This window comes from Botryllus schlosseri, chromosome 8, assembly GCF_051294905.1.
Source record: "Botryllus schlosseri isolate E-star chromosome 8, Bs_hap1, whole genome shotgun sequence".
Taxonomy (NCBI): Eukaryota; Metazoa; Chordata; class Ascidiacea; order Stolidobranchia; family Styelidae; genus Botryllus; species Botryllus schlosseri.
Window position 1 is genome coordinate 13,527,242 of NC_137243.1, and position 25,476 is coordinate 13,552,717.

Genomic DNA, 25,476 nt, shown 5'->3' on the forward strand with positions numbered 1-25,476 from the left:
CTTTGAGTAGAATAGATCGAGGAATAGGCTGATCGAATGATCAGCTGTTAGCCGACATCGAAAATGAAATAGCTATCGCATTTGACAGGGGATTGTAAGCAAATGGTTTGAAGGCCACAATTTCACAGTGAAATGGACATTGGCGAACATAAAATTATGTGAATATTTGAATGCAAACCGAGAATCTTGGTCAGCTGTTTCATGCGATCATCGAGATATACCATTGGAAATATCATCACCGATCTCGTTATGGATCGCAGACTATAGATTAGCACAGACCGACACCGGCTATTGCGTGAGATCCGCAATGACGTAGGTAGGCTAAGTATCAGATCAGCGCGCATCTCTACCATACTCGACCTCGAAAACGAAAGCTCATGACAGATCTAGGTATGGAACATCGTTGAAATCAATAGAGACCAATAACGGCTTTTGCGTAAATTTGTTGGCGATAAATGAAGAGTCAGCTCTTACTCGACTTTGGAAACGAAATTACCACCCACATAGTTCAGTGACAAACTTAAAACTTGTTACAGCGGTCGATACTAACACTTATCGTGCCAAATGTCATGACCGATCTCGGTATAGAACATCGTCAAAATCAATGGAGACCAATACCGGCTTTTGAGTAAAATCTGTTTGCTTTACTATGTACATGATAGATCAGCACACACTGAACTTCGGAAACGGAATTACTACCATTATCTTTAAGTAGCAAGCCTGAAACTTGGAGCAGTGTTAAATACTACCTTCACGACATATCATACCAAGTTTCAAGAAATATCATGGTGCGAAACACCGTCAAAATCGACCTATTCCAGCAAAGGTCGACTCAACGCATATTACGGTAACCGAGTTGAGATATAGATACGATTGTTACATCACACCTTAGGGGCGAGCAAGCATATTTGCCCCGGTTGCTCGGCCATTTTACGAATAGGAGAGAGTAAATCACCGTTTCTTTATTGTGCGCGGCTTTGAGAGAATAGATAGTGAAAGCTTGTTATGAGCGCTACCGGGGCAAGCCCCGGCTATAGGCATTCACAAAGCGAAAACACAGAAGAGAATTCGATTTTCGCAGAGACTTCGCTATGTATGGGCGTTTGCAAGCGAAAGCACAAGAAGAACGCGGGTTTCGCTGTGATCTCGGTATATATTGATTGCTGTGCGTCTATAAATGGTTAAATTGTTATTGAACAGAATTTTAAGTGGGGCAATGCCCCAGTTGCCCTATAGGACGAGCCGCCACTGCCTAATGGTGACTAGAAACCACACCGCCGCTGTCGGGTAGTTGTAATTGCCTTCGAACACAATCGAAATTCGCTGTCTTGAGGGGTTGTAATGGACATATTTCCTACTGAAAATCTTAAGATTTGTTAGAAATATGCTGGATAATTCATCTACTCAGAATTGCTTCGCGTGCCGGATGATATCATCTGGCGCGCAGGATGCGGCCGCGGGCCGTATGTTTGAGACTCCGTATGCAGCCTCTATACATTACTATATGGCGCCGGCCGTATTGACACCAGAACACTACCAAGGTTGAAGTTTCCGGTAAACTTGCAATGATCATTTTGGGCCAAGGTTTCACACGGCCGGTCGTTTAGCCCAGGTCGTCTTGATATCCACGGCTATCCTGCCAGGCGCTCAGCATCCACGGATAGCAAGGATGAGAAAAAAACGGGGGTGCAGACTCGATAACCTTACGAATGGTCGTATCACCTCTCCGTCGTCAAAGCATCTCGATGGTGCAAGCGAAAATGAATATCATCTCTCTCTCTCTCTCTCTCTCGTTGACCGTGTTTGCATTTTACCAAAGCAGCAATCGCAGTATTGTGGATGGCGAGCATGCAGTCTACGTATATGCTCACCAGAGAACGATAGTTGAGACATGGGGAAAATTTCAGAAATTTTGTAGCATCGATTGACTATTGAATATTATATCAAACAAAATGGTAGGCTACGCAATGTATTATGAAGATTGCAAAGTGCATTTACGAGATTCATTGCGCTGCATAAATCTGGTGCTGCCGCTGGCGAAAGTCACAGTTTGCATCGTGCGGGCTATCGTACATAACTATAAAAAGGTGTATTTCGTTATCGTTACCGTTCAAACTGAAATTTGATCGTCTATTTGCAAGCGGGACGTGGCCAAGTCTAAGCGACATGACTACGTCACGGATTAGTAGGCCTATAACATTAGTCCTTAGATTAGACATCATATTTGTAAAGCAGTGGTTCCCAACCTTTTTCCACCCACGTACCATTTCGAGGTTTTATGCAGTGCTCGTGTACCACCTACATAAGTTACTCGCGCCGAAGGCGGCCAAAAAATGTTTCCACCGTGTTGAGCTGCCGACCACATCAGAACAGAAAATAAACTGCCCATCTTAAAAGGCGCAGTAGGCTATATGATTTCTGTAGTGGAACCATTTGGAATTATTGTGGTCAAATATACAAAAACAGAATTTGGTTAGGTAAGAATCCCAATGCTAGATCTCTTCCCCGTAGGCCGTCATTGGTGGGATTGCCCCTACCCACGACGACGACCTTACCACGATGACGACGGCTTCAAAAAACTCAAAATCAACCCCATCTGAACTAATAACTCCTTTGGTGAAAAAAAGAATCTACTCGCGTACCACCTGAAAGACCTTCGCGTGCCACTAGTCGTACGCGTACCACAGGTTGGGAACCACTGTTGTAAAGGCTATGCTCGTTGGTCAAGGTACCAATAGCGTTACGAAAACTACGGAATTCCCCGCTTAGTTATACAATAGCTATTTATAACGCAGCTACGATGTAAAATTATATAGATATATTATTGGATTGAATCCTACATAGTTCCATCCCCGGAATTTAAGAATCAGTATCTATGAATGAGCCCAATGACACTAGATGTCGCCATTGCGGTGACCATGGAAACGCTTAGCAATCACAATCAAGCGAATTCGGCAGGAGTTTAGTGACATGATCACGATTTCAGAATATATAGCGTTTTCTAACGTTGAGAATAGAAGACTCAAGATATACGTAAGACCGATATCTGAAGTTTTACCCTGGTTATAGATTACAGAGTTATAATTTCGAATCATACGAATGCCAGGTATAGGTAATATTCAAGGTTACGTTATGAGATGTTCGTGCAGCACTAAAATTGCATCATCCTAGATCAGCTGTGGTTTCACTTGACCCGTAAATTTGACCGATACTTCGTGGTTTAGTAAACACATGCATATAATTTCGTGGCTACTGAATATTTCCTTTTAGTATCCCATTATAAACTCTAATGACGTATATCACAATTAAAATATGTAATAATAATCATCATCTATCATTTGAATGTTGAATCACACCATTTATCATGCCAACTATATATGTTATAAGAAGTTGTTAGGGTGGAAAATTGTAATCTTTGCCGAAAAAGGTATCAGTATGATCGACCTACAGTTTCCTGTGAAGTATTTTGATGTCACTTTTCTCTTTTGAATTCCAACTTGGTTGCCTGGCACTTGCATGAAGTAAATATGGCAGGATATAAGACAGATGTTCTTTATCTCACGTGTAATTTTTACACTATTATAATCAAGAGGAGCGATTATTCCGAGCAAAACAAATCAAGAATTGAATAACAGCATGAAATTGAAATTTTTCATCAACATTGACCTTTAGAATCATAATTTCCGATATAGGCGAAGTCACCAGGCGTACTTTTCAGTGCTTCCTTCATAGCTTCATAACAGCATCTTCCATGTAAGGCAACATAAGCACGCAGTGGAATAAAGTAATTTTATTTATTGCAAAGAATGCACAACTTCTAATGTACTTGTAATTTGCAGATTTTCAAACGCTATGAGATAGAGTGGAAGGAAAACTCACTCACCTTAGTGGCCTTGCATCCGCGATTAACACGTGCAGTTGATTTACACCTCACCAACTATGGCTACTGTGCAGCTTGCAAACTTCATCCAGTACGGTCGAAGAATGGGTAAAACAAAGTCCATGGCTCATTCCGACTTACCCCTGACCGAGGAAGAAACACATTCTGGCAAACAGATCAACGCCAATCTTTCGCAAGTGACTGTTTTACCGAAACGCGAATGGGAGAGGATACAAAACAACTTGAATGCGCAGCAAAAGGAATTAGAACGCAAACGCAGACTGCATCAAGAGAGAGAGGACTTACATAAGGAATCGCAGGAGGTTGTAAAGCATTGGTCGAATACTATTGTTGGACAGCGACAAAAGAAACTAGAAGCGCGGAAAATTAGAGAAGAGAAAGAGGAGAAGGAGAGAGTGAAGATCGATATTGAGGAGGCAAAAATCCAAGCGAAAAAAAGGCAAGATGCCATAGAGAAAGCGAAAACCCGTCAGTATTTTCAAACGGACCGTGTGAAATCTTTTCACGGCGCTTTGCTGCTAACGGAGGTGCTGCAAGAACGCGACGCTCAGCTTGAGTTAAAGAAACAAAAGATCGCAAACGAAAAAGGAAAGGACTTGGAAATGCTCAAATACCAACGAGAACAGCACGAAAACGGCATCCGTCAGGATCAAGCAAAGGCCGCGGAACGTTACAGGCTACGTAAAAAAGTCGCAGAGTATCAACAAATGCAAATCGGCGAGCGTAAAGGCCACGAAGTCGAAGCCCAGCTGGAAGACAAGAGAGAAGGCGAGGAAGTCAAAAAACTAGTTAAATTGCACGAGTGGGAGCAGCAGAAACTGGACGAAGTCCGAAAAGGAGAGAAGAAAAAATTGATGGAATCGTACGCGGAACACATCTCGAACCGAGACGCGATTCGCGCCCTCGACGTGCAACAGCAAGAGGAAGAAGACGAGGAGATTAGAATCTTCGCGAACGCGAAAAAGAAAATGCTGAAGCTACGAAAGGAAAAAGAAATCGACCTCTTCAACCACCAGCAAGAACACAGAGACAGGATGGTTTCATTACTCGCCGGGCAGTTGAAACAAAAAGTCAACGACGAAGATGCTAGAATCGTGGAAGCCGAGAGACTAAAAGACGAGAAGCTCGCTAAAGAAAAGAAGGAGAAAGAAGATAAATTGAACCGAGATTTAGCAAGTATTGCTGCTCACCGTAAGCATCAAATGGATTTGCAAGACCAACTGGCTCGTGAAGAACATCAAAAGAATTTAGAATTGTTGGGCGTGAAAATGGAGGCAGACCGTATCTTCGCGGAAAAGCAAGGCGAATGGAGAAGGAACCGTAAAGAAAAGCTGCAAAACCTGCAGCACTTCCACGTGGATCAAATCAACGAAAGGGCTGAAAAAGAACGGTACCATCGCGAAGAGAGCTTGGCAAACGATCTGAAGATTATCGAGCAGTTAGATATCGAAGAGAAGCAATTTCAAGATTACGCATCCGGCGTTATCGCTGCGGCTAAAGAGAGAAACTGCAATACGTATCCGTTAGTAAAAGCGGCTCAATCCGGCACCGGTGGAGGTAGAGGACCCAATTTCGTGGGTAAGGGTGGAATACGGCCCAGCTATCCCACGTCTGACGGGACGGGCGTCCAACTGCCGAAATACCAGCGTTCGACGACGGAAAGTATCAAGTCACAGTATCAAACGAAGAATCCGAAGGTCGCTAAGAAAAGATTAGGGTTTGTTTGGTAGTATTATCGTGCGACCCGTTTGAAAGTATTTTTCAACTTTTACTGTCATTGATTTATCATAATAAAATGGACAGATGTAATGAATGCATTTTTGTGTTCTTTTATAGCATTTTATGTCAATAAAATTCAATCCATGCAGAAAAGGGCGATAGAGAGTAATGAATAAGTGGATTATTCAATGGTCTGTTGTTTTCATGAATTAACACACGCCGATATTTTGGGAAATTGCCACACTTTCGCAAGGCATGCTATAACTATTTCAGGTAGAAGTAATATACAAATGGCCTGAGAAATGCCAAGTAAGTAGGTATGAAGAAGATTGAGATGAGGTGTTAGTTAGGGGTACCACATGTCCTCTGAGGACGCCCAAATGGCCCCTTTTTTCGCTTGTCGTCCTCTTTTTTTTGCATTCCACGATACTTTAATGCGATTAGACAGCGAAGACTAAAAAATGTCAACCTCGCACAGTCTACACGTGGGGACTGTTTTTTTTTGGCCATTTCACGATGTGTTGACAAAAAAAAGGTCAACTCTTCCCGCAAACCGGAAAACCTGTTTAAATTTCCTGTTTTCATGTCTGTTAGTGTTACTGTGTTGCCTGTGACCAGCAGACTTGATGCCAAGAAAGAAGTGTCCTCTTTTTGGGTTCTGAAAATATGGTAGGCCTATTGTTGGTTAAATCACCGGTTACAGCTATTACAATTGTTAGATGCATCTTCGTGACTAACACAGAATCACCAACTAATAGAGATTAAAATATATTCAACTGGATACGGTCGACCGGTCGTACATCTACCAGTTTTCACGGCAATTTGATTGACGAAGATGATTTATTCAAATACTGCCTTCCATCTCGATAACAAGTATGACGTAGAATGTATATAAGGTTTAAAAAAAACGGCAGAAGTCATATACAATCGTAATCAAGCACTGGAGTAAAGCGTTCTAGACCTGGCTATATCCATGGATTCGCATAAGTTCGTGTACAAGTCATCTCCCGGTTAAGTACGCAACTTGATCCTTAGTAGTTTGTGCGAACTTATGTGGTAGTGCGTACCGTACTTAACAGATATGCAGCTACCCAGTGATCGTATGCTTGCAGCTATGCACAAATTTTGAATTTTCTTTACGTCATTGACGATGCGTTGCCCACGGTCATTTTCTGTTGTGCGGTTGTGTATGCCCTATTTTCTGATAAGTGTACAGTACAGCCCAAGTAATTTGTTGGGTACAATTTTCGCATTCGCATGATGTCAGGTAAAGGTAAGATTAGATGAAGTCATCGCAAAGTTGTGTGTGCCGTCCGCTCCGAGTAAAAGAAGTCTCGCCAGAGAGTGACTCTGGTTGTCTGTGCAAATGCCACATGAGCACACAAAGCTCCATGCACATTGATTGGAAACCTGAATCTCCGGCCTGTATAAAGAATCGGAGATGGCCTGTCAAATATCTTGGTCAGCGTTCGATGGACGTAGACACATATGTTGGAAATGGTTCAACGAAGTGTTTTATCCTGAAGTAAAAATAAGAACAGGACGTCTGGTTCTCTTGTTGTTGGATAACGCTCCGGGACATTTGCAGCCCTTGAATGGAATAACTTCAGCCATGTGACAAGGAAATCCTCGCGGCAATGAAGGAGAGGTACAAATATTTATACCTCAGGGAGGTTCTGGACTTTTACGAGCTTGACGAGAACTTGAAGGCCCGCAAGAAAGAACAAGCTAAAAGATTATCCAAAAGCCATTGGGGCCGCAAGTGTTGCTTATGAGAACCCTGCTCATTTGCTGGATGCTGCTCACTATATAAAGCAAGCATGGTGATTAATATCGGGTGCGTCGGTAAGAAACCCAGACTCAATAAATAACTCCGTTGGATGGGGGCGTTGATGAGGAAGCTAACTTCATGTCTGACATGTCTGAAATTTTGCGCTGTTTCAAGTCCATGGGTATTTCGATTGACAAAGACGAGCTAGAAGGATTTATGCATGCTGATGACGAGAATAATGAAAAGTATTCACAGGCAATTTTGGATGACGTGAATGAGGTGTTGGAAACGATGCAGACTTAAAATTATGACACTAACGACGAGGCTGGCTCAAGCATAACGATTGTACTGTACATGTGCACCTGTCGAAAAAGCATCGATTTTATTGGCTTTAAACAACTTTACAACAAAGTGCTTGAAGATGAGGATCAGTTGCTGTGTCCTGCCTTACAGGATCAAGCAGGAGGTGCTTCCGATAATCTCAAAAGCACTCTTGAATGCTTTCAGCGAAAACCGAGACAGGTGAAGTTGGAAGTCAAGCAGAAAAGAGTGCGAAATATGCATCAGATGACTTTGCACGACATGTTTAAGCAGTGAACTATTGTCTAGTTGACGTTCAACTTTTCCAGTTAATGTGGTTGCTGTTTAAAATAAATAAATTACTGAAAAAGTTGAACCCAGAATTTGTGAAGAATTTTTGCGTACTTATCTGGGATGCGAACTTAAACGGGTGCGTACTTAACCGGGAGTTAACTGTATATTAGTAAATATCGTACCACCAGCGCCTCGTTTGTATGAAGAGTATTTTCGAAATATTTCGTATCTTGTGTACCTGTTGTACAAGGTTTCGCGTGATAAAAACAATACATCCACAAAATTTCCATCCACTCTTCATTCATCGCCAAGTTAGGTTCTCTCGGACTGCTAATATGAGAACGTAATCTAATCCAAGGTAACCCAGGAAACGATCATCGATCACGATTGATACGCACTGGTCCACGATACGTTGCTAATCATTACGTAGTCAATATATTGTTAGCGCCCCACAAGGTGTCAAGGTATTTACGAGTGACATCGCCATTGGAATGCATCGACTGGGGTTCCATGGCCTTTTTCAGTGACTTTGGTAAGAAACGCGAGCTACCTGCACCTGAGCATAAAATGAGCAAGCAGGTACGTCGATAAGAATTGCAAGAAACTACCGCTAAATAGATATTTCCAACGTGCTGGAATATGTGAGATCGGTAATTATCATCATCATCGGTTTATTCGCAATTTTGAGCTAGGGATGTTCAAAGCTTGACATCTTCGACAGACTGGTATAATAGGCCTTGATTATCCAGAAATAGAGCATATGATTTGTGATGTCACTGTGGCATCGATATGGTGCATAGACGAACTTTCGCGTTTGGCGCGGTATCGATATCAATGTCGTGTTGATGACAAACTAGCAGTAAAGTGACATGGTATGCTACGAAACCATTTCGAAATTGATTGATTTCAGGACAGAGGATACTCGTCGTCCGAAACGACAACAACAATGGGATATTTCAAGTCGACTCCTTTCCTTGAAACTGGATCAACGGGATACCGGAAACAAAACCGCGACGGCCTGCATGACGACTGTCACAAATATTACGGGGCAGTGAAGTCCCAAAATGACAACCACAACGGCAAAGTAACTACGTTTTTCGAGTCCCATCAACATCGGGTTGCGAATGAATAGCATTACTTCTAATAAATACTACGTATATCCGATGGCATGTAGACTATACGGGTCATATATACACTAGGCTATATACAGCACCGACAATCCGAATTATTACCATCGAATAATGTAACCAAATAATATATCATCGGATTTGAATGAAATTCAACACCACCAAATTATTTTCATAATATATAGTATTGTTAACGTTGTATGATACCTAGAATCGGAATATTCGTCTCGAATGATATTACTAGGTATTCAAGATTATCGGATACTGAACACCCCGAGTCGAAGTCGGTATATTCACATTGTCGTTGTAATCTCTGCAAACTATATGAATATGCGGCTATTGTACGGCCTTTGTAATGCACAGATCGTCGACACAGCTTGCGAAAGATCCATACTTCTGTACGAAGAGCTCATGGAAGATGGACTCAAGGTATATGTCATAGCCTCATAGTACGAGATTTAGATCCATATGTAAGTTGTAGGCAGCGTTGGCACTTGTCATTGACATGGACCAAAAACCAAGGACAGCCGATATGTCTCAGTAGCATACCGCGAAATTCGGGAACTGATGATGATAAATCGTTTTGACTTTGTGACTGGCGGTGAGCATTAACCCTATCTCCGCGGTCGGCCTCGAGTCCAAATTTTACCGCTCTCACGAAAAAGATCATAAAATCCGAACAGTGGGACTTGAACCAACACCCAATATATCGTTGTAAGCAGGAAACAGCTGCCTAACCAACTGAGCTACTCGGATTGATCAGCTGGGAGAGCTGAAAGCGCTATGAGAAGAAGTGTTTCAGGTTTTGAAAAATTAGAAGAGAATTTTGTTACTGAATTTGCCACTACGTCATACATAGACGCTCTCGGGGTGAAATCATCGCCTGACTGATTTCACAGCAATATCACCTTTCTAAAATGTCCTGAGTGAGCTTCATACCGTAACACAGTCGAGTGTGAAGGCCGTTTATGTAACACGTGCTCAACGTCGCGCATCTTGCAAACGAGGCTCACACACGCAGCGCGCGTTGTTTTGATAGTCTGGCCGTCACAATATCATTGTATATAATCGGTAATTGACTATCAATCAGTTGTACGATTTATTGCTATGCGTTGAAATAAACCTTGCTCTTTGAACAACAACAGATGAATCCATGGTGGTTGAATTGACAGGTAGTGATAACCTGCAACTCCTCCATGCTTCCTCAGGCACAGCTATGCCGTCAATATGGTTTATTGTGTATCGCATGCGCATCGCGGCATATATATTCAAGTAAAACGATATATTTACGTTTGGCACAATACAATATATTTCAATCATAAGTGGAATACTGACAAACTGCACTGCTCAAGGATAACATATATAAAACGGATGATTCAACTGTCTGTATGATGTTGGTATTACAGGCGCGAATACCGTACACTCGCGCCAACTTCCACACCCATGTCTGCAGTGGTTAGCACTGGCTTCGCGTAACTTATATACGATCAACCTTCGTGATACTGATCTTGTTGAAGTGTTATGGACTGCATCTAACTATGTGTGTGACATTCAACTGTGTAAGACAATCGTAAGTGAATGTATATGGCCTTATGTGCCAATGCTCATACGTGCGCGGCATTTTTCACGTAACAGAACATTGCTATATTTCTCACCAATTTGAAGCGTGTTCTATCCAACTAATTGCCGATATTATGGTTGAAATGAACTCTTGCGATCAACAGCTACTCTAAAACGACAACTGTGTCTGCTTACGACGTGTAGAACGGAAGATGTAAGGAATTATAAGATTAGCGTTCATTCAGGCGAACTGAGCTACACATTGTATTTTGCGGGAAACGTTTTTCTGTATTCAATCTGCATTTTGAACAGGTTATGCCATAAGGCAATGGTTTATATATAGCTGGTCGTATGCGTATCGACAATAGCTATTTCTAGACGATCATTGTAACCGTTTACGACCCCTACAACGCAAGATGTCGTTAATTGATTGAAGCGTGTTTGTGAAAAACTGTGCATGGATCCTATAGGATCCACCCGCGGCGAAAGGGTTAAATTAAGAAAACAAACTAAGGACACAAGTTTAATATAAAGACAAATCTTGTAAGTAGGGCTGCATTTTAAACAAATGGTGTTTTAAAACAAGTTTTTTAAAGCATGTTTTAAACAGTGTTTCAACAAAAATGACTTTAAAAAAATTTAATACGTAATCACGCCATAATTGTGCAAAAACTTTTGAAAAACATGAATTATGAGCCTACGAACGATCTGCACCTAATATAGTCGACGTATACGATATGGAATGGCTGGAACTCTCGAAATAACCGTCGGTTTAGCAGTTATAGCACGTAGAGATCATTGGTACGGAAATCTGTGTTCTGATGACGATGACCGTAAAAATGCTGAATGTAGTCCTGGTTAATTATATTTAGGTCCGTTTAACACAGGGGTCGGATACCGATTTCGTCAAAGGAGCCATTTTTACCGTATATTTTCAATTGTCAATGTCGATCCACTGTGAAGTCACAATCAAAGATTCGTGACGTCATGCCTAAAAACAAACAAACCATAAAAACATGTTTTAAACAAGGGCCACGTTTTAAACATGTTTGTTTTAAATGCAACCCTACTTATAAGTAAGGACAATGTAGTTTTATAGGCACGGCCCTTCAAAATATACGAGGAATTTTTGAACAAGAACGGTATGGCAAACCTTATACGTATAGATGTGCAGGACTATTTATCTTCGAAAATTAGCTATTCTAAACTCACGGAGAGGGTTCAGTTATGGTTAATATAACCTGATTGTAGGCCTTCAGGGGCTCAACACCTAAAATGCAAAAGATTTACCGTACGGGGGATAATATTGAATTGCGTCACAAATTTTCTCAAGCTTATATCTGTATCTATACGGAGAACAGCCCACCAGCAGTTAGCAGAGGGTGGTAGGTGCTCATGCCATATTGATATGAATTGCAGTTGTGAAGAATGTAGGCTACTTGCACAATAATGTACATGAGCCACACTTGTGAATAACTGCTTGGTTGTCGGGCCCTGGAGGATCACTGGTCGAAATAGGGCGTTCCAGTTTACATCATATTTAGGATTTCGTCACGTCGTGTCTCACTCTGCCGATGAGCGGTTATGATTATTTCACAGTGTTATTGTTCAATATATTCTTCCGCATCGCAGGTGAAGTACAGAGACGACGGCACTATGGACGACAAGGAAGTGCAGTCGCTGCACGATTACGCAATGCAGCTCGCACTGGACAGATTCCAGTCCACGGCTAGACTCGCTCCGGAGCACGTGTCGCGTGACTGCCGGGACCGAATAATGGACAAATGCAAAACAAGGTTCGACGCAATATTGGCAGAAAATGAAGAGAGAAACAAACAGGTTCGCGACTACTTACAAACCAAGTGACAGCAGTGGTCGATACTTGATACTTCTTACAGGCTATAGAAAGAGCGAAGTTGAAGTCATTCCAAAAGTACAAGGCTTACGTCGACGCGATCATAAAAGTAAGTGCAAGCAACGAAACGGATTTTAAGTTCGTAAGAGCGAGCCACTCAATGACATGAGAAAAAGCTAATAGTACGGCAATAGTCACGGATGTATAGGAATCAAAAATGGTCAAAGTAGCCATCGTTTGTACACAAGTAGAAATATAAGTAAATCAAGTGCCATGTTTATGACTAGCGATTTACAAGTGAGTAAAAAATAAGTATGTTGGCCCTAGTTTTGCCTAGAAAACTGAAAAGTGGAGTAGTCTGAGAGAGTAGTCTGTTAACATAACCACTTGAATTGAATGAGCAGTGCGAGTATATGGGCAATACTAGTCTACTACGAAAGAGTAGAAATACTTCGTTACTGACCAGTGGCCACCTGTTAGGAATCGCCAGGACGTATCACAGGTTACAAAATGAGTTCCACCCCATAATTCACCCGGTTGGTACGCAGCATTTCGTTGGTACGTTTATCAAACCATCGCGTCTCATATACCATTCTCATAACAGGCGAGCTTATACCTCACAGTTCAAATAATTTGACAAACAACATCATAGGCTTACTGCAAGCCGCGATTTAGTCGCTAATGGCTCCTAGCTGGGCTTAATGAGTTAATGACCCTCGCCTAAGCAGTCATTCCGCGACAGTCCAATACCGTTCATCAAGTGTTTTGCGTTTTTGAACTGATGGAAATATTAATAAAACGAACACAACTGTAGGTACGGAGGGAGATCGGTGAAATGATTGGCGAAACAGAACTGAAGAGAGTGCACGAAGAAGCAATGAGAGCTGCGATGGGCACCTTTGATGTTTCATCCATGATAGGCGGTGGACCCAACGCCCATAAAGAGATTGATTCCAGAGCCATCGAATGGTGGCAGCACTAGACTTGCGTTTTGTCTAAGTGATCCGGCTGTTGTCGCATTTCCCATCATTTTTGTTTTGCTATTGTGATAAGCCTATACCGAGGTGTGCAGTGTAGGCATATCGCATTACATTTTATAAGCACCCGGGGAAGGCATTAGCATCTACTACAGCGCCTTGCTCAAGGGACTCCGGATTTTGGCCGATCGCATTCGACTTTAACGGTTTTTCGAGGCAAGTTGCCAAATCATAAAATTTCATCAAATAACGTCGCATCAGTGCAGTCTTCAATATAGTTTGCGTGTCATGCCGCTAAATATACAGTTGTGGAAATCGTAATGCTGATGCAATTCTGTGTTGGGTCCCGAAATGAATGTGGCGAATTTCTTGATCATCGTAAATTCTACATTTCTTATGTATGTTTTACATCTCGTACTTGAGCTACATTAGTAACTAATCTAACCATTTTCGGATATATTGTACAACTGTATTGTATATATACATTACCGTCAATCCAGAGAAATAATCATCAACTCTTTTCTCAGTAAGCCATTCAGTCTACCTACGGGTGTCGTTTCTCGGGTATTGGCATATCCGATTACGTGTTCGGGTAGAACATTTTAGCGCTCCATGCGAAGGCAAGTTTTATTTTGTAAGTTTACAAATGTAAATTCACCAGATTTTCGTCGGTTACAATACCCGACAACGCATTCAATTAATTATACCTCAATTACATATCGTGTAAGGAGGTGAGATGTAGTTAGTAGGCGAGAAGAGTCATGATTGACATTTGGCAGCATACAACACACAGTTTCAGAGTGTGCCACGTTGTTTTACCGACTAGTGATGCAGACAAAATATCAGTTTATTGTACACACCCAACAAATTTCTTTTAAATCTGCGTAAGAAAGTAAATTCGAGTATCACACTCCAGGCCTTGAATTTGTAAGTTCCTAACTTCTAGAACTAGCTAGTCGCCTACCAGCCTCGTACACATACAAAATGTTATCGCAGAATTTTCTTTTTTATTTCATTAACCATCCCAAAAGGAACGGGCATCCACATAGATATCAGTCATTGGAGAAAAGTTACTAAAACGTAAAGATTTCGCAGTGAACAACCATCAATCATTTCATCTCTGACGAGCTGCTAATCGAAGGCAAGGTGACTATGTCTGAATTCCTCCTCCGTAAGGCCACTACTTTGTAGGCGCCCGAACTCAGATCCTCACTCGTCGTTCTGTCTGCGCTGTCCAGCGACTGGGCGTTGATATCGCTGCCCGTGTTTTCTGAGCTCGGTGTTCGTTTTACTGCCGTCTCTATAAAAAACAATGGGGTCGTTCCAAAAAGGATCTACTGTAAACACTACACACTGTCTCCAGCGTATCACAAAATCTGTCTGACTGCGCTGTACTGTGGCGACTGTGACAAGCCTGTACGGGTCTACACTACACCTTTCTCAAAGTGCTCAGTGCTCATGCTCAAATGCTCATGTAACAGGAAACAGACTGGTGCATATCATTTGAGAGCGAAGTGATGAACAATCGTTTCACTTTTGCTATCTCGCGAACTAAACCACAGATGTCTGTTCATATTGAAGTGAAGACAAGCGCCAGTTGCAATACCAAGAAGAAACGCCGCTGATTTAATCAGTTTGGAAAGACTGTTTGACACAAGTGTGGTAGGTAGGTAGGTAGGTATGAGGAGGGTAGTGGGGCTTAGCTACTCGGCTTTTTGCCCCAGGACGATATCTGGCAATAACTACTCTTGTACTATCTGAAGGAATTACAATTCTTTATATATCCCTGCCACTTGAAATCGTGAATTCGATGACCGGCCAAGGTGTGGTAGGTGAATGGACTAACTTGTGAAGTAATCAGTTCCCTGCCAACATCGCTCAACACTCATTCACGCCACAATCTATAACAGGCCCAAGTCTGACGGTATTGCTGTACAATATATGTAATATAAACGTACATATATCCAATATATATAGTCTATAGCAGGGGTCACCAACCTTTTTGCAAGCAAGGGCTACTTTTTGGTACTGATTGAAGCGACGGGCTACCATTTACTCCCGCCGTTTACCTGTGTCAGACACAATTTCCGCTTTGATATTCATAGCATTGGGCAGGTATCACATAGCGGTAAGACTTCTAAGAGATTCTTTTAAATCAAAACATCTCATTTCAACCAGCTAACCACTAAGACTTTTTAAGAAATCACGAATTACTCCGCACCGTGTTTATGTAAATTATATAACAACTGTAAGCTCAGATTTTAAAATAAATCTCGTCACACGTTAGACTGGATATCGTGTTGTCTGTTACTAAACCAGTCAGTGGGAGGCCTGGCATTGCATGCTATCAACTAGTGCGCTGTACTCTGGTATGTAACTTACACTGCAACTCTGAGTGAGTGTTTCAGATGTGCATTCGTGAGGCGGGTTCTGTGTTTGTTATTTGATGAATGTCGTGTCCGCAAAGGCAACAACGATAAGTTGAACCAAATACGCTTGTAACCTTCATAGCTGCTGCGCAATGCGCATTCACCACTGTACTTTTCCGTGTCAACAAGGCACCAAAAGTTTCCTGCAGCCTTGTGGGCTTTGAGGTGAAGGTGATTTTGCAGTGGTACAATTTCAATATCTAACTGTTCAGCATCCAGACATGACAGATTTCATTATACCTGACAGCAGTATCGATTACAGAAAGTTAGAAACATGGTACTATAAATTGCGTTAAGTGTAAGAGAGACAAGCTGTGTCAAAAGATGCAATACACATTGGGCATACTGCATCTGCTAGTAGGCCTACGTCACCGCCATTTGCTACCGGATAGTAATGTTGTTTACTAGTTTGGCATTGTCCGGGACGTCTAGCTACCATAACGGAACCCCCCACCATTTCAAGAAGACAGTGGATGGCATGTCGTCAGATCGCCTGTATGGGCAGTACGCCGTAGGCCTATTCTACGTCTTCGATATCTTGTTATTCTACTACATGTTGGTATATTAGTAATTGTAATTGGGGATATTTGATATCATCATTTTTAGTGTTTATATATATGTAGCCTATTGTCATTTATAAGTCACCTGTTATAGTGTGATTTAAACAACAATAGCTAAATCACTCAATTTATATATTTAAAAGCTCACTGGTGATAATCTGACGAATATTGGCAAATGCTGCTATTCGATCTATTTTTAGAACAGGCTCGCGGGCCACTCATCTGGTCCTCGCGTGCTACCTGGTGCCCGCGGGCACCAGGTTGGTGACCCCTGGTCTATAGTCTATGTAGTACTGGTACAGCTGACTCTGTGATCATAGGATCATCATCATCATTAGTTTATTAGCAATTTTATCAGTTCAATACACCACAAAATGCGATACAATGAAAAGATAGAAAGTTGTCGAAGCGACTAGGAGTAGTCTAAGGAATCAGACACCCACCTTGGCCTAGGCCCTAGGCCAGGGGTGGGCAAATTTTTGAGCTCGCGGGCCGCATTCAACATTTGAATCCATTCGCGGGCCGAACTATATAAAATTGGGATTATAAACCGAAACGCACTATTGGTATTTGATTATATAGTGAGGACATGGAGATAATATATATGCTCATTTAAAACAATCCAATCATTGCTTTGATGATATCGTACACGCGTCAGAAACAGTGGCGAGATTTCATGGGCTGGTCGACCTCAATAACCAATTTGTCAAAACTATTGAGATGAAAGTCGGTTGTCCCGATTCTTAGATCAGGATTGAAATTTATATCCGTGAGCAGCGACCTGTTCATAGGTTTACTAATTCCACTTTTGGTTCAGTTCGACGACACACATTGCTGACAGCATCATAACCACGTTAGCTTCAAACACGCTTCTACTATGTGTAGATAAAACATGAATACCATAATTCGACGCATACAGAGAACGAATCAACCTAAGACACGCGCGAATCGTTTTTTATAAGCACATCACTGAAATAATTCAAACTGCAGTGGCCAATCTGAAATCACACTTGTAAACCGAATTATGTCAATCTCGTTTAGGATTTCTGTGATGTTTAGCAGCTGCAACCTTTCAAACTGCGTGGGCCTTGTGATCGTGCTGTCGCGCCAGAAATTAAGCATAAAAAATAATAGAGGAAGTATTTACATTAGCACAATGGTTCTCAAACTTTTTAAGACCCCCCTCTTATGGTGGCAAAAGATTCCGCGCCCCCTTATCGTCATATCACAAAACGCAACCAGGATGCTAGCAAACCTAACTAATAGTTTGATGGCATGGAGGGTTACGACTGTGGATGAGAATTTTGTAAATGTGAAATTCTGATTAAATACAGAGCAATAATTATGAATGGGACATAATCGGGCGAAGCGCGAAAAGTATTTTTCAGTTGATCTCAGCTTAGCGCCTCCCTTCAGATGCTTTCACGCCCCCAAGGGGTTGTGTCCCCAGTTTGAGAACCACTGCCTTAGAATTATCATGGTGAAATATACTAAGAAAAAGTTTGAACAAGTCTCTGCATCAATGCCAATTTTAATACGCATTTAATCAGTATTTTTATTCAGTTTCTTTAGACTCTCGCGGGCCGCACAGAACGGTGTGGAGGGCCACATGCGGCCCGCGGGCCGTAGTTTGCCCACCCCTGCCCTAGGCGATGTAAAGAGGAGGCATGCACACTGAATGAAAAGTAAAGAAGATGGCATAGAAAAAGCAAGCGACAAAAAAGAACCCCATGAACCCGCCTCTCTCTTATTTTGCAAATAAAAATCTGCTCCCTGATACCCCACGCATCGCAGTATCACATGATTGATGTGAGGTTTCACTAAGATCCATTTCAGTCATAGATGATACCAGCCAACATCACTGCACATGCACACTCGCACACATGGAATTTGGCGCTACACTGCATTGCACCGACAGTATAATTGCAAAGATATTATACTCACCAGCAGGCTTTTCTTTGCTTTCCACGGTATCAGGAGTCGTGACCAATTTGCCAAATCTTGGACGAAAACGGAAGGAAGACTGCATTGCTTGAAGCTAGAAGAAAACTTGAGTTATAAGTAGGGCGGTGCTAGTAGATACTTGAGTGATGGGATTCCGAGTTGGATATGAAGATTGGAGACGAGCGTTCCAGTATAATTTAATATGCCGTCATAACTGCAAAATGAACTTTCAGTGTCAAAATACGTACCGGTACTCGGGGCTGCAATGACTCGACTCGAGCTGCGATTTTTTGGTGACTCGACTTGACTAGAGTCATTTTGTAAAATATGAAAAATATCCCGACTTGAGGCAATTCATGTATTGACTCGACCAAGTCGTATGACTCTAGACTCGAGCAGCCAAGACGGGCATTTCGTTGTGACTTCGAAGAATAGTAAGCTACCACAGTATTGGTATTACGTCTATCAGAACTGTTGTTTGTAAAATAGGGTTAGAAAATATGTGAAGTGAGAAAAATTAATACATTATGAATGCGAGGCATTCAATTTAACCCAAACAGAGTAATAAATAAGTGGGTTGAACAGAATTGAACTCGAAAATGAACAGTGAACACAATGACTCGGACTCGAGTCACAACATTGTGACTCAACAAGAACCCTGACTTGACTCGACGGAGAATTGAAAATAACTCGACTTGACTCGAGTCAAAACTATAAAAATAGACTTGGCCTGCTCCTCGGGACCTTGTGACTTGGTTACAACCCTGCGGCGGTGCTTTTATGCCATAGAATAGTAAATGCAAATTATTTCAAGTTTGCAGGCAGCAATATGCCTTTGCGATTTGAGACAATACTATGAGTTGCTCGCTACTATAAAGAAATATCATTGGCTTGACATAGCCGTCTGCCGCACATCTTGAATGATATGCTACCTTGTATCAAGGTTTCAAGGCCCCCGGCAGTGGCAAGACGGTATCAAAACGATAATTTTCGATGGCAGAATAATAGGAACTGTATAATTTTGGTACTCTATTCGGATTCAAGTACTTGAATTGTTATGACTAGCCTTAGTTATTAGCATTAACCGAAACAGTAAATGACGTTGAAAACTAGATTGTTAATTTAATCATATTTCCAAAGATCCTACAGTCAGTGCAACGAACTTTATGGTAAATAGCGATAACATATTTTGCAAATTGTAAACCAAGACACAGTTCTTCCTCACTAAAAAGTGATAGCTACCTGTAGTTCTCCGAGACTTTTGCTTGTTTTCAACGTATACTTTGTGTTGTCATCCCATTCGGTCGGTTGGTCCCTAGAAAAAGTACCATCTCGTACTCTGCGCCGATACAAACGCCATATAAACCGCCATCGGCGATACCCACCATAATTTGGGAGCAGGTTTATGAAATAAGACGTCCACCCTCTTCTTATTACGCTTTGGCGGTTCGAAACAGCGCTGCATGCCTTTGGTAACGGTGGACGGACGGCTTCCATCTGTGAATTCTACGGGCATAAAAATAAATTAGAGATGAGGGCATTCGATGTTATCAAATTCAAATCGGCTTCCACATATGAGACTCACAATTTATATAATTTATTTCATACCCAGTAATGGTTGAAATATGGTAAAGGGTGGCATGGAAATTATAATAATTCCAGTCCAGATGCAGGTAGTCTGGAAAGTCCGCGATTAATAAGTCCCACAGGTTTGATAAAAGGTCATTAGGAGTTGCCCTTTCAAATGTACAAAAAAATCATAAGCATCATCATCACTTTCAGTGTCTTTTTTTTTGATAAAGATACTACAAGAACTGCGACAGTGTAACCTAAACCTTAGTTTGCAAACTATTTGGAGCACAGAGCAAGTCTACCTAAAAGAGAATATTTGCTCTAAAGAGCTGCGCAAACATGATTCTGTTAATGCTGCTCATGGTGAACGACATATCACAGCAGGCGTGATCATGTCATCGAAGAAATGTATTCAAATCCGTATAAAAACCCTTTTTATCGGACCAAAGTGTGACAGGAAATCACTTCTTAGCCGATCATAATAGTGGACACGAAAAAAAATAACCATCCAGCGTTACAAAATCCACTTGAACATCCGGTCTAAAACTATTGATGACATTGTTTTAGATTACACACACAAATAAAATCAACAATTGATTTGCCCTGAGTTTCCCGATTGGCACCGAAATGAAATCTAATGGAACAGTGCCACATTAGTTCATGTATTACGAAATAACCGAAGTGAACGAATGACAGAATTAGCTGAAATTTCAGGATTTTAGAATCTAAAACAGCAAGTCAAAATCACCACACGCATCATCATCATTTTATTCAAAATTTCGTCAAATCGATACATCACAAAATTGCGATATAATGAAAAGGTAGGGGGTGGTGCCTTGGCCTACATCATGTAAATAAGAGGCATGCAGCTGCAGTTCTTACCGCAATCGGTGTATTTTCGTATAGAATCTTGCAGTCTCTGCCGGGCATTGTTTAGAGACCTGTGCACATCCAAATGCAGTAGTCTGGGTGTGTCGCGGGCTACCTGTCAAGCATAGGTTGCCGATGATGTTATGAAACACCGAGGCACATAAAGAAGTAGAACGCTATACCTGCACCGTGGAATCTCTCGACTCCGTCACTAGCCAGTTGTTGTTTAAAAACGGAATGGTACTGTGGATGAAAGGAAATGGATCAGAAATCAATTTACAAAATCATATGTAAATCCCAAATTAAGTGGAATTTTCAGCTAATTTCTGTGTAATTTGCTGTTTTTCTGACTATACCTATCTAGTAACATGTTTTTGGTTAAGTGATGCAACCAATTGAGGTTTCAAGGCCTTTAGCAAAAAGCATCGCAACTGTAAATCTCGTCAGTAATATAACTCTTAGTGGAAAAAGGGCATCTAATTTCCGCACTCAACTACTCAAATCATATCAGTAGGCCAAGGTGGCCGTTGGACTGGTCGACTGTACACGATCTATTCATCACATAGCATTGCGTCCTGTGTATCACATTGTACACTGTATATCTGGAGCAGTGAAAATGATTATCATTATTGACCATTATAATGTGATCCTAACATGATCAGTCCCAATTTTAAAGTCTTCATCTATCAATCAGACTTGGACAGCTAGGTACTTCTAGAACGAACTATTACTTGACATTAATGGAACCTGATTGAATGTCCAAGTTTTCGCGAATTCAGTAGTTCTAATTCTAATCTAATTGGAAAAAAATGTGTAGCTATAATTCTAAATTTAATCTATTTTGGAAATAACTATGAAGCTATAACTCTAATTCTACTGCAATTCGAAAAAGCGTCCAAGTCTCCTATCAATACACATTCCCCAAAACGAGTCACACCTATCGCCGAGCCGAGTGGCCACGAATGGGTTCGCGGTGTTCTGCGGCGGATGACCGCTCTTGACAACGAGCCGCGGCTGTCCTACGTCGCCCGAAGCCTTCTTTTCAAGAACCACTTCCTCGGACCATTCCTCTTCCGATTCCAGAGATGTCGCTTCTGCCTGCGTCTTCTCCATGGCTTTGAACTGCGTCGGCACCACGATTCGTGGGTATGTCACTTGAAATGTAAGTGGAAAGTTCATTTTTAGGTACATTCGGCGTGACATGACAAAATACCAGCAGTTTCTACTAAATGAATACTAGCCTTTTTTAACTAACATTCTTCAAAGCCAGACTGTTTAGAGTCAAGTGTACCTGTTTGATGCTGGTGTGATCAGACTAGATGACCTTCATGGTATTATCGATCATTCCTATCTAATACCGAATACTGTGCATGCATATTTTCTGTACCATCATCACTGCTATGTGTTATGTATTTTGGTTTGATGAAAATAAAGACTCTCTCTCTCTCTCTGCGGTCAGAGGTGGTCAGTAACAAAGAACGTCTACTTTTTCAGAATACTCAGTAAGGCTCTGTATACTTTCAGGTGATGTCTGATTTCAAGGACTACTCAAAGTCGTAACAACACCTTCCTATCTTTTCATTGTATGACAATCTTGTGATGCATTGATCTGATGAAATCACTGATAATAACCATCTCTGAATTCTTTTCCTTGTATCGCAATCATTGTGGTATCTCGAATGAATACAAAATGGTAATAAAACAAAACTGATAACTAGGTAGCAATTTCCCATCTAACCAAAATCTGTTTGATAATGTGTAAAATAAAACTCTTTTAAAACAGTGTCTCGTGGTGGAAAAATTGGTATTTCCTTCTGACACTGAATTAAGCAGTGAAAATTGTTCTACAAACTCGTGGTTCAGTGGAAGAGACTGGAAAATGGATACGTTTTTAATCTGAGATCAGTATTATTGATCAGTTCGTATTAAGCCAGGGGACACAGAATAAATAACGGATCCTACAAAATAATATCTCGCACCGCATCAAAGCAAGGTCACCAGCAACCTTACCCTGTGTTTTTGCGGTTTCCTTTTCGGCATTTTTCGATTCAGCACCGCTTTCATCACTTTCATGTGGCGCGGACTGGCTAGACGCGTAGCTGTTGTTCAACGCCACCAGGTGCATACCTGAAGTCGAAAGCATGATTCTACTCTGGAAACCCGGAACGTCAGGGAAATACGGCGGACCTACCTGAAGTAGCGGATGACGGTCGGGGTGCGACGGGCGGTGTTTCGTCGCCTTTTTCGCCACCTCTTTTCACTGCAAAGTATCCAGAAATGAATGTCTTATATATATGACCGTGGAGAGAGCGGCTAATAAAATGCACCCTTGATTAGCATTCGTCAAACACACATATGCTTCACTAGAGCACTGTCAGTGGACAGACTGGACACACAATTTTGCTGGCTACTCGATAAATTGTTACTTTGCCTAAAAAAATTGTTGTCAAATTGTAAGGTTGTCAATAAAAAAAATGCCTAACAAATTTCAATGCATAGAAGCTAAGATATCAGAGTAAAAATTTTCGGATTTGAATAGGGTGGGATATTTTATCAATATTGATTTTGTATAGTGAACAAAATCCTTGCGTTTGACAATCACGCGCATTCCTATGGTTGGTCAGCAACGCAAAGGGCGTCCTTACATCATACGAAACTACTCGTATAACATTTGACAGCTAGCACGTCTTAAAAAATCCTGGACGTCTTCTTAGGATTCACATCACTAGTACTTAATCGAGACCATGGAAATTATGATGATATTATGATTTGCGGATTTTTGTTACTTGGTTCTTTGACGGGCTCATTTTGAAGAATAATACACATTCAAATAGCCATCGCAGAATTAGCAATGAGCATGAGCAAAGAGCCCGCCACACTGCTGCCGCACGTATACAGAATGGCATCTATATTAATTATGGAAATAAAATATCCTTCTCAAAGGACTAGAGATTAAGACAAACCGTGCCTAGTATCGAGAAAAGCGTTCTCACCTTGTCGCTTGTGATCTTTCGTCATAACAGACAGGCATTCGACGACCTTCATAAAGACAAAGTCGATCTTCCGCCTGGCCGGCATCAACGTCTTCGTAACCAGCTCTTTGAACGTTACTTTCCGAGGCTGGTCCATCCTCGTCTCGACCTGCCAGTAGTCAGACTGCAACTCTTCAACTGCAACACAATAAAATGGAATGACAGGGCAAACTTTGCCAACTTCAATCATAATAAATACGAGTACCTGAGTATCCTCAATATGAGATGATATAAGTATTGATGATGTGGAAAGTTGAAATATGTATCTTTTACGCGATCACAGAGAAAATAGTGCCAGTTCGATACCACATGAAGATAATTTGATATTTTTTCAACCATATACATTTCATAGCACGCATTATGCCCAGCCCAACTAGTAATGGAGCTTACTGTCTTCAGCAGACTCTCCGCCCGCACGTAGGCAGAGAATCTCTGTCTTCAAGCCCTCGCGATAGTCCCTCAGCCGCTTGAAATGAATGTACCGCCTGAACAAGGCGAAGATTTTGCTCTCCATTTCGTTGCGATAGTTTCGGACGGAGTCTTCGATGTCGCCGATCAGCGCCTGTCCGACGTGGCTCAGTTGCAGGGTGGGCTTTAATTGGAGCAGTTTTTCCAGGATTTTCACTCTCTTCATCGATTTTGAGACGCCGTTTTTCTTGCGGCGGGCGTAAGGACTCTGAAATATGACCGGTAGATCGTAAATAGTGTTGCATTAGTTGCCGTACAGGCAATTTTCAACCAGGCTTTTAGAAACTACTGGATTTCATCTACTCACAACTTGAACTAGAACTGGAACTAAAAGCCTTTAAGAACCTACAACTGAACTAAATTCCATTCCGAACCCACTCATTACTTATTATTTTATCGGAATAGGGTCAGTTTTCACATGAACTGAACAGGACATGAAATGGGAGGGGTTACGACACCCAACATTAGGGTTACCATACGTCCTCTTTTACAAGGATTTGTCCTCTTTTTTGACTTTTTTGAAAGTGTCCTCGGAGGACGCCCTTTTGTCCTCTTTTTTGAGAATTTTGGTCAAATTCGACTGAAATGCCGTAAATCAGCACCGAGTAACGCTCCGGCGGGTATTTCGGACGCTGAGCCGGGAAGTTGACCTCTTTTATAGTCGACCACCTGATAATGTGAAGGATACCGACTACGAAGTGAGAAAAAATCAACCATTTTTCAGGATTTTCCTCCAGGTTTTGCAAGCCTGAAATTTCTGAAAAAGTGTCCTCCTTTCAGATTTCCAAAATATGGTAACCCTACACAAAATCCACCAACTGGGTACACCCATGTTCGTAGTAATGACTCTTAACCGGTATTACGGGTTCTTAAACCTTTTTTTAGCACGGATCCCTTCAAGTTTTTGGGAATCGCAAAAGGAAGGAAAGGACATAGTTTATTTTTGTCCTTGATGTTTTTCCAGAATATACACCGACTCATGATACACATACACACGATCCGTGCATATGCATACTATGGGTGGAGGCCAAAAATATAGATCAAATAAAAGATCTGGGGATTTTGCACGTTGCTGGATTTTCTGCGGACCAGAAAGG

At 41.5% G+C, this 25,476-nt stretch overlaps 3 protein-coding genes across 5 annotated transcripts in view; 2 read left to right on the top strand and 1 right to left on the bottom strand.

Moving 5' to 3' along the window:
* Positions 1–2,967: 2,967 nt before the first annotated feature.
* LOC145445255 (cilia- and flagella- associated protein 210-like) lies at positions 2,968–5,714 on the top strand. 2 transcript variants are annotated; one of them, XM_080323422.1, is made up of 2 exons: positions 2,968–3,033; positions 3,840–5,714. In XM_080323422.1, exon 2 carries the CDS (start codon positions 3,940–3,942, stop codon positions 5,629–5,631), a length of 1,692 nt encoding a protein of 563 aa, XP_080179548.1. In that variant the 5' UTR covers positions 2,968–3,033; positions 3,840–3,939; the 3' UTR covers positions 5,632–5,714. The 2 variants fall into 2 exon arrangements, with proteins under 2 accessions (XP_080179548.1, XP_080179547.1); XM_080323421.1 differs by having other exon boundaries at positions 2,984–3,106.
* A 2,437-nt stretch (positions 5,715–8,151) lies between these two features.
* LOC145445260 (uncharacterized) lies at positions 8,152–14,219 on the top strand. Its single transcript, XM_080323429.1, has 6 exons — positions 8,152–8,564; positions 8,896–9,069; positions 9,476–9,541; positions 12,305–12,511; positions 12,571–12,636; positions 13,342–14,219. The coding sequence occupies exons 1-6, from the start codon at positions 8,496–8,498 to the stop codon at positions 13,507–13,509; spliced, it is 750 nt and encodes a 249-aa protein (XP_080179555.1). The 5' UTR covers positions 8,152–8,495; the 3' UTR covers positions 13,510–14,219.
* Positions 14,220–14,491: 272 nt separating this feature from the next.
* Positions 14,492–25,476, bottom strand: part of LOC145445256 (uncharacterized) — a 37,389-nt gene continuing 26,404 nt past the window's right edge. For both annotated transcript variants that reach the window (XM_080323424.1, XM_080323423.1), the window contains 11 exons: positions 24,302–24,587; positions 23,873–24,049; positions 23,071–23,139; positions 22,890–23,006; positions 21,817–22,033; positions 21,062–21,122; positions 20,892–20,994; positions 19,823–19,943; positions 19,680–19,752; positions 18,438–18,531; positions 14,492–14,804 (listed from right to left, as the gene is read on the bottom strand). In XM_080323424.1, coding sequence (XP_080179550.1) covers positions 14,614–14,804; positions 18,438–18,531; positions 19,680–19,752; positions 19,823–19,943; positions 20,892–20,994; positions 21,062–21,122; positions 21,817–22,033; positions 22,890–23,006; positions 23,071–23,139; positions 23,873–24,049; positions 24,302–24,587 — 1,509 coding nt within the window. In that variant the 3' untranslated portion in view covers positions 14,492–14,613. The remainder of the gene's footprint in view (positions 14,805–18,437; positions 18,532–19,679; positions 19,753–19,822; positions 19,944–20,891; positions 20,995–21,061; positions 21,123–21,816; positions 22,034–22,889; positions 23,007–23,070; positions 23,140–23,872; positions 24,050–24,301; positions 24,588–25,476) is intronic.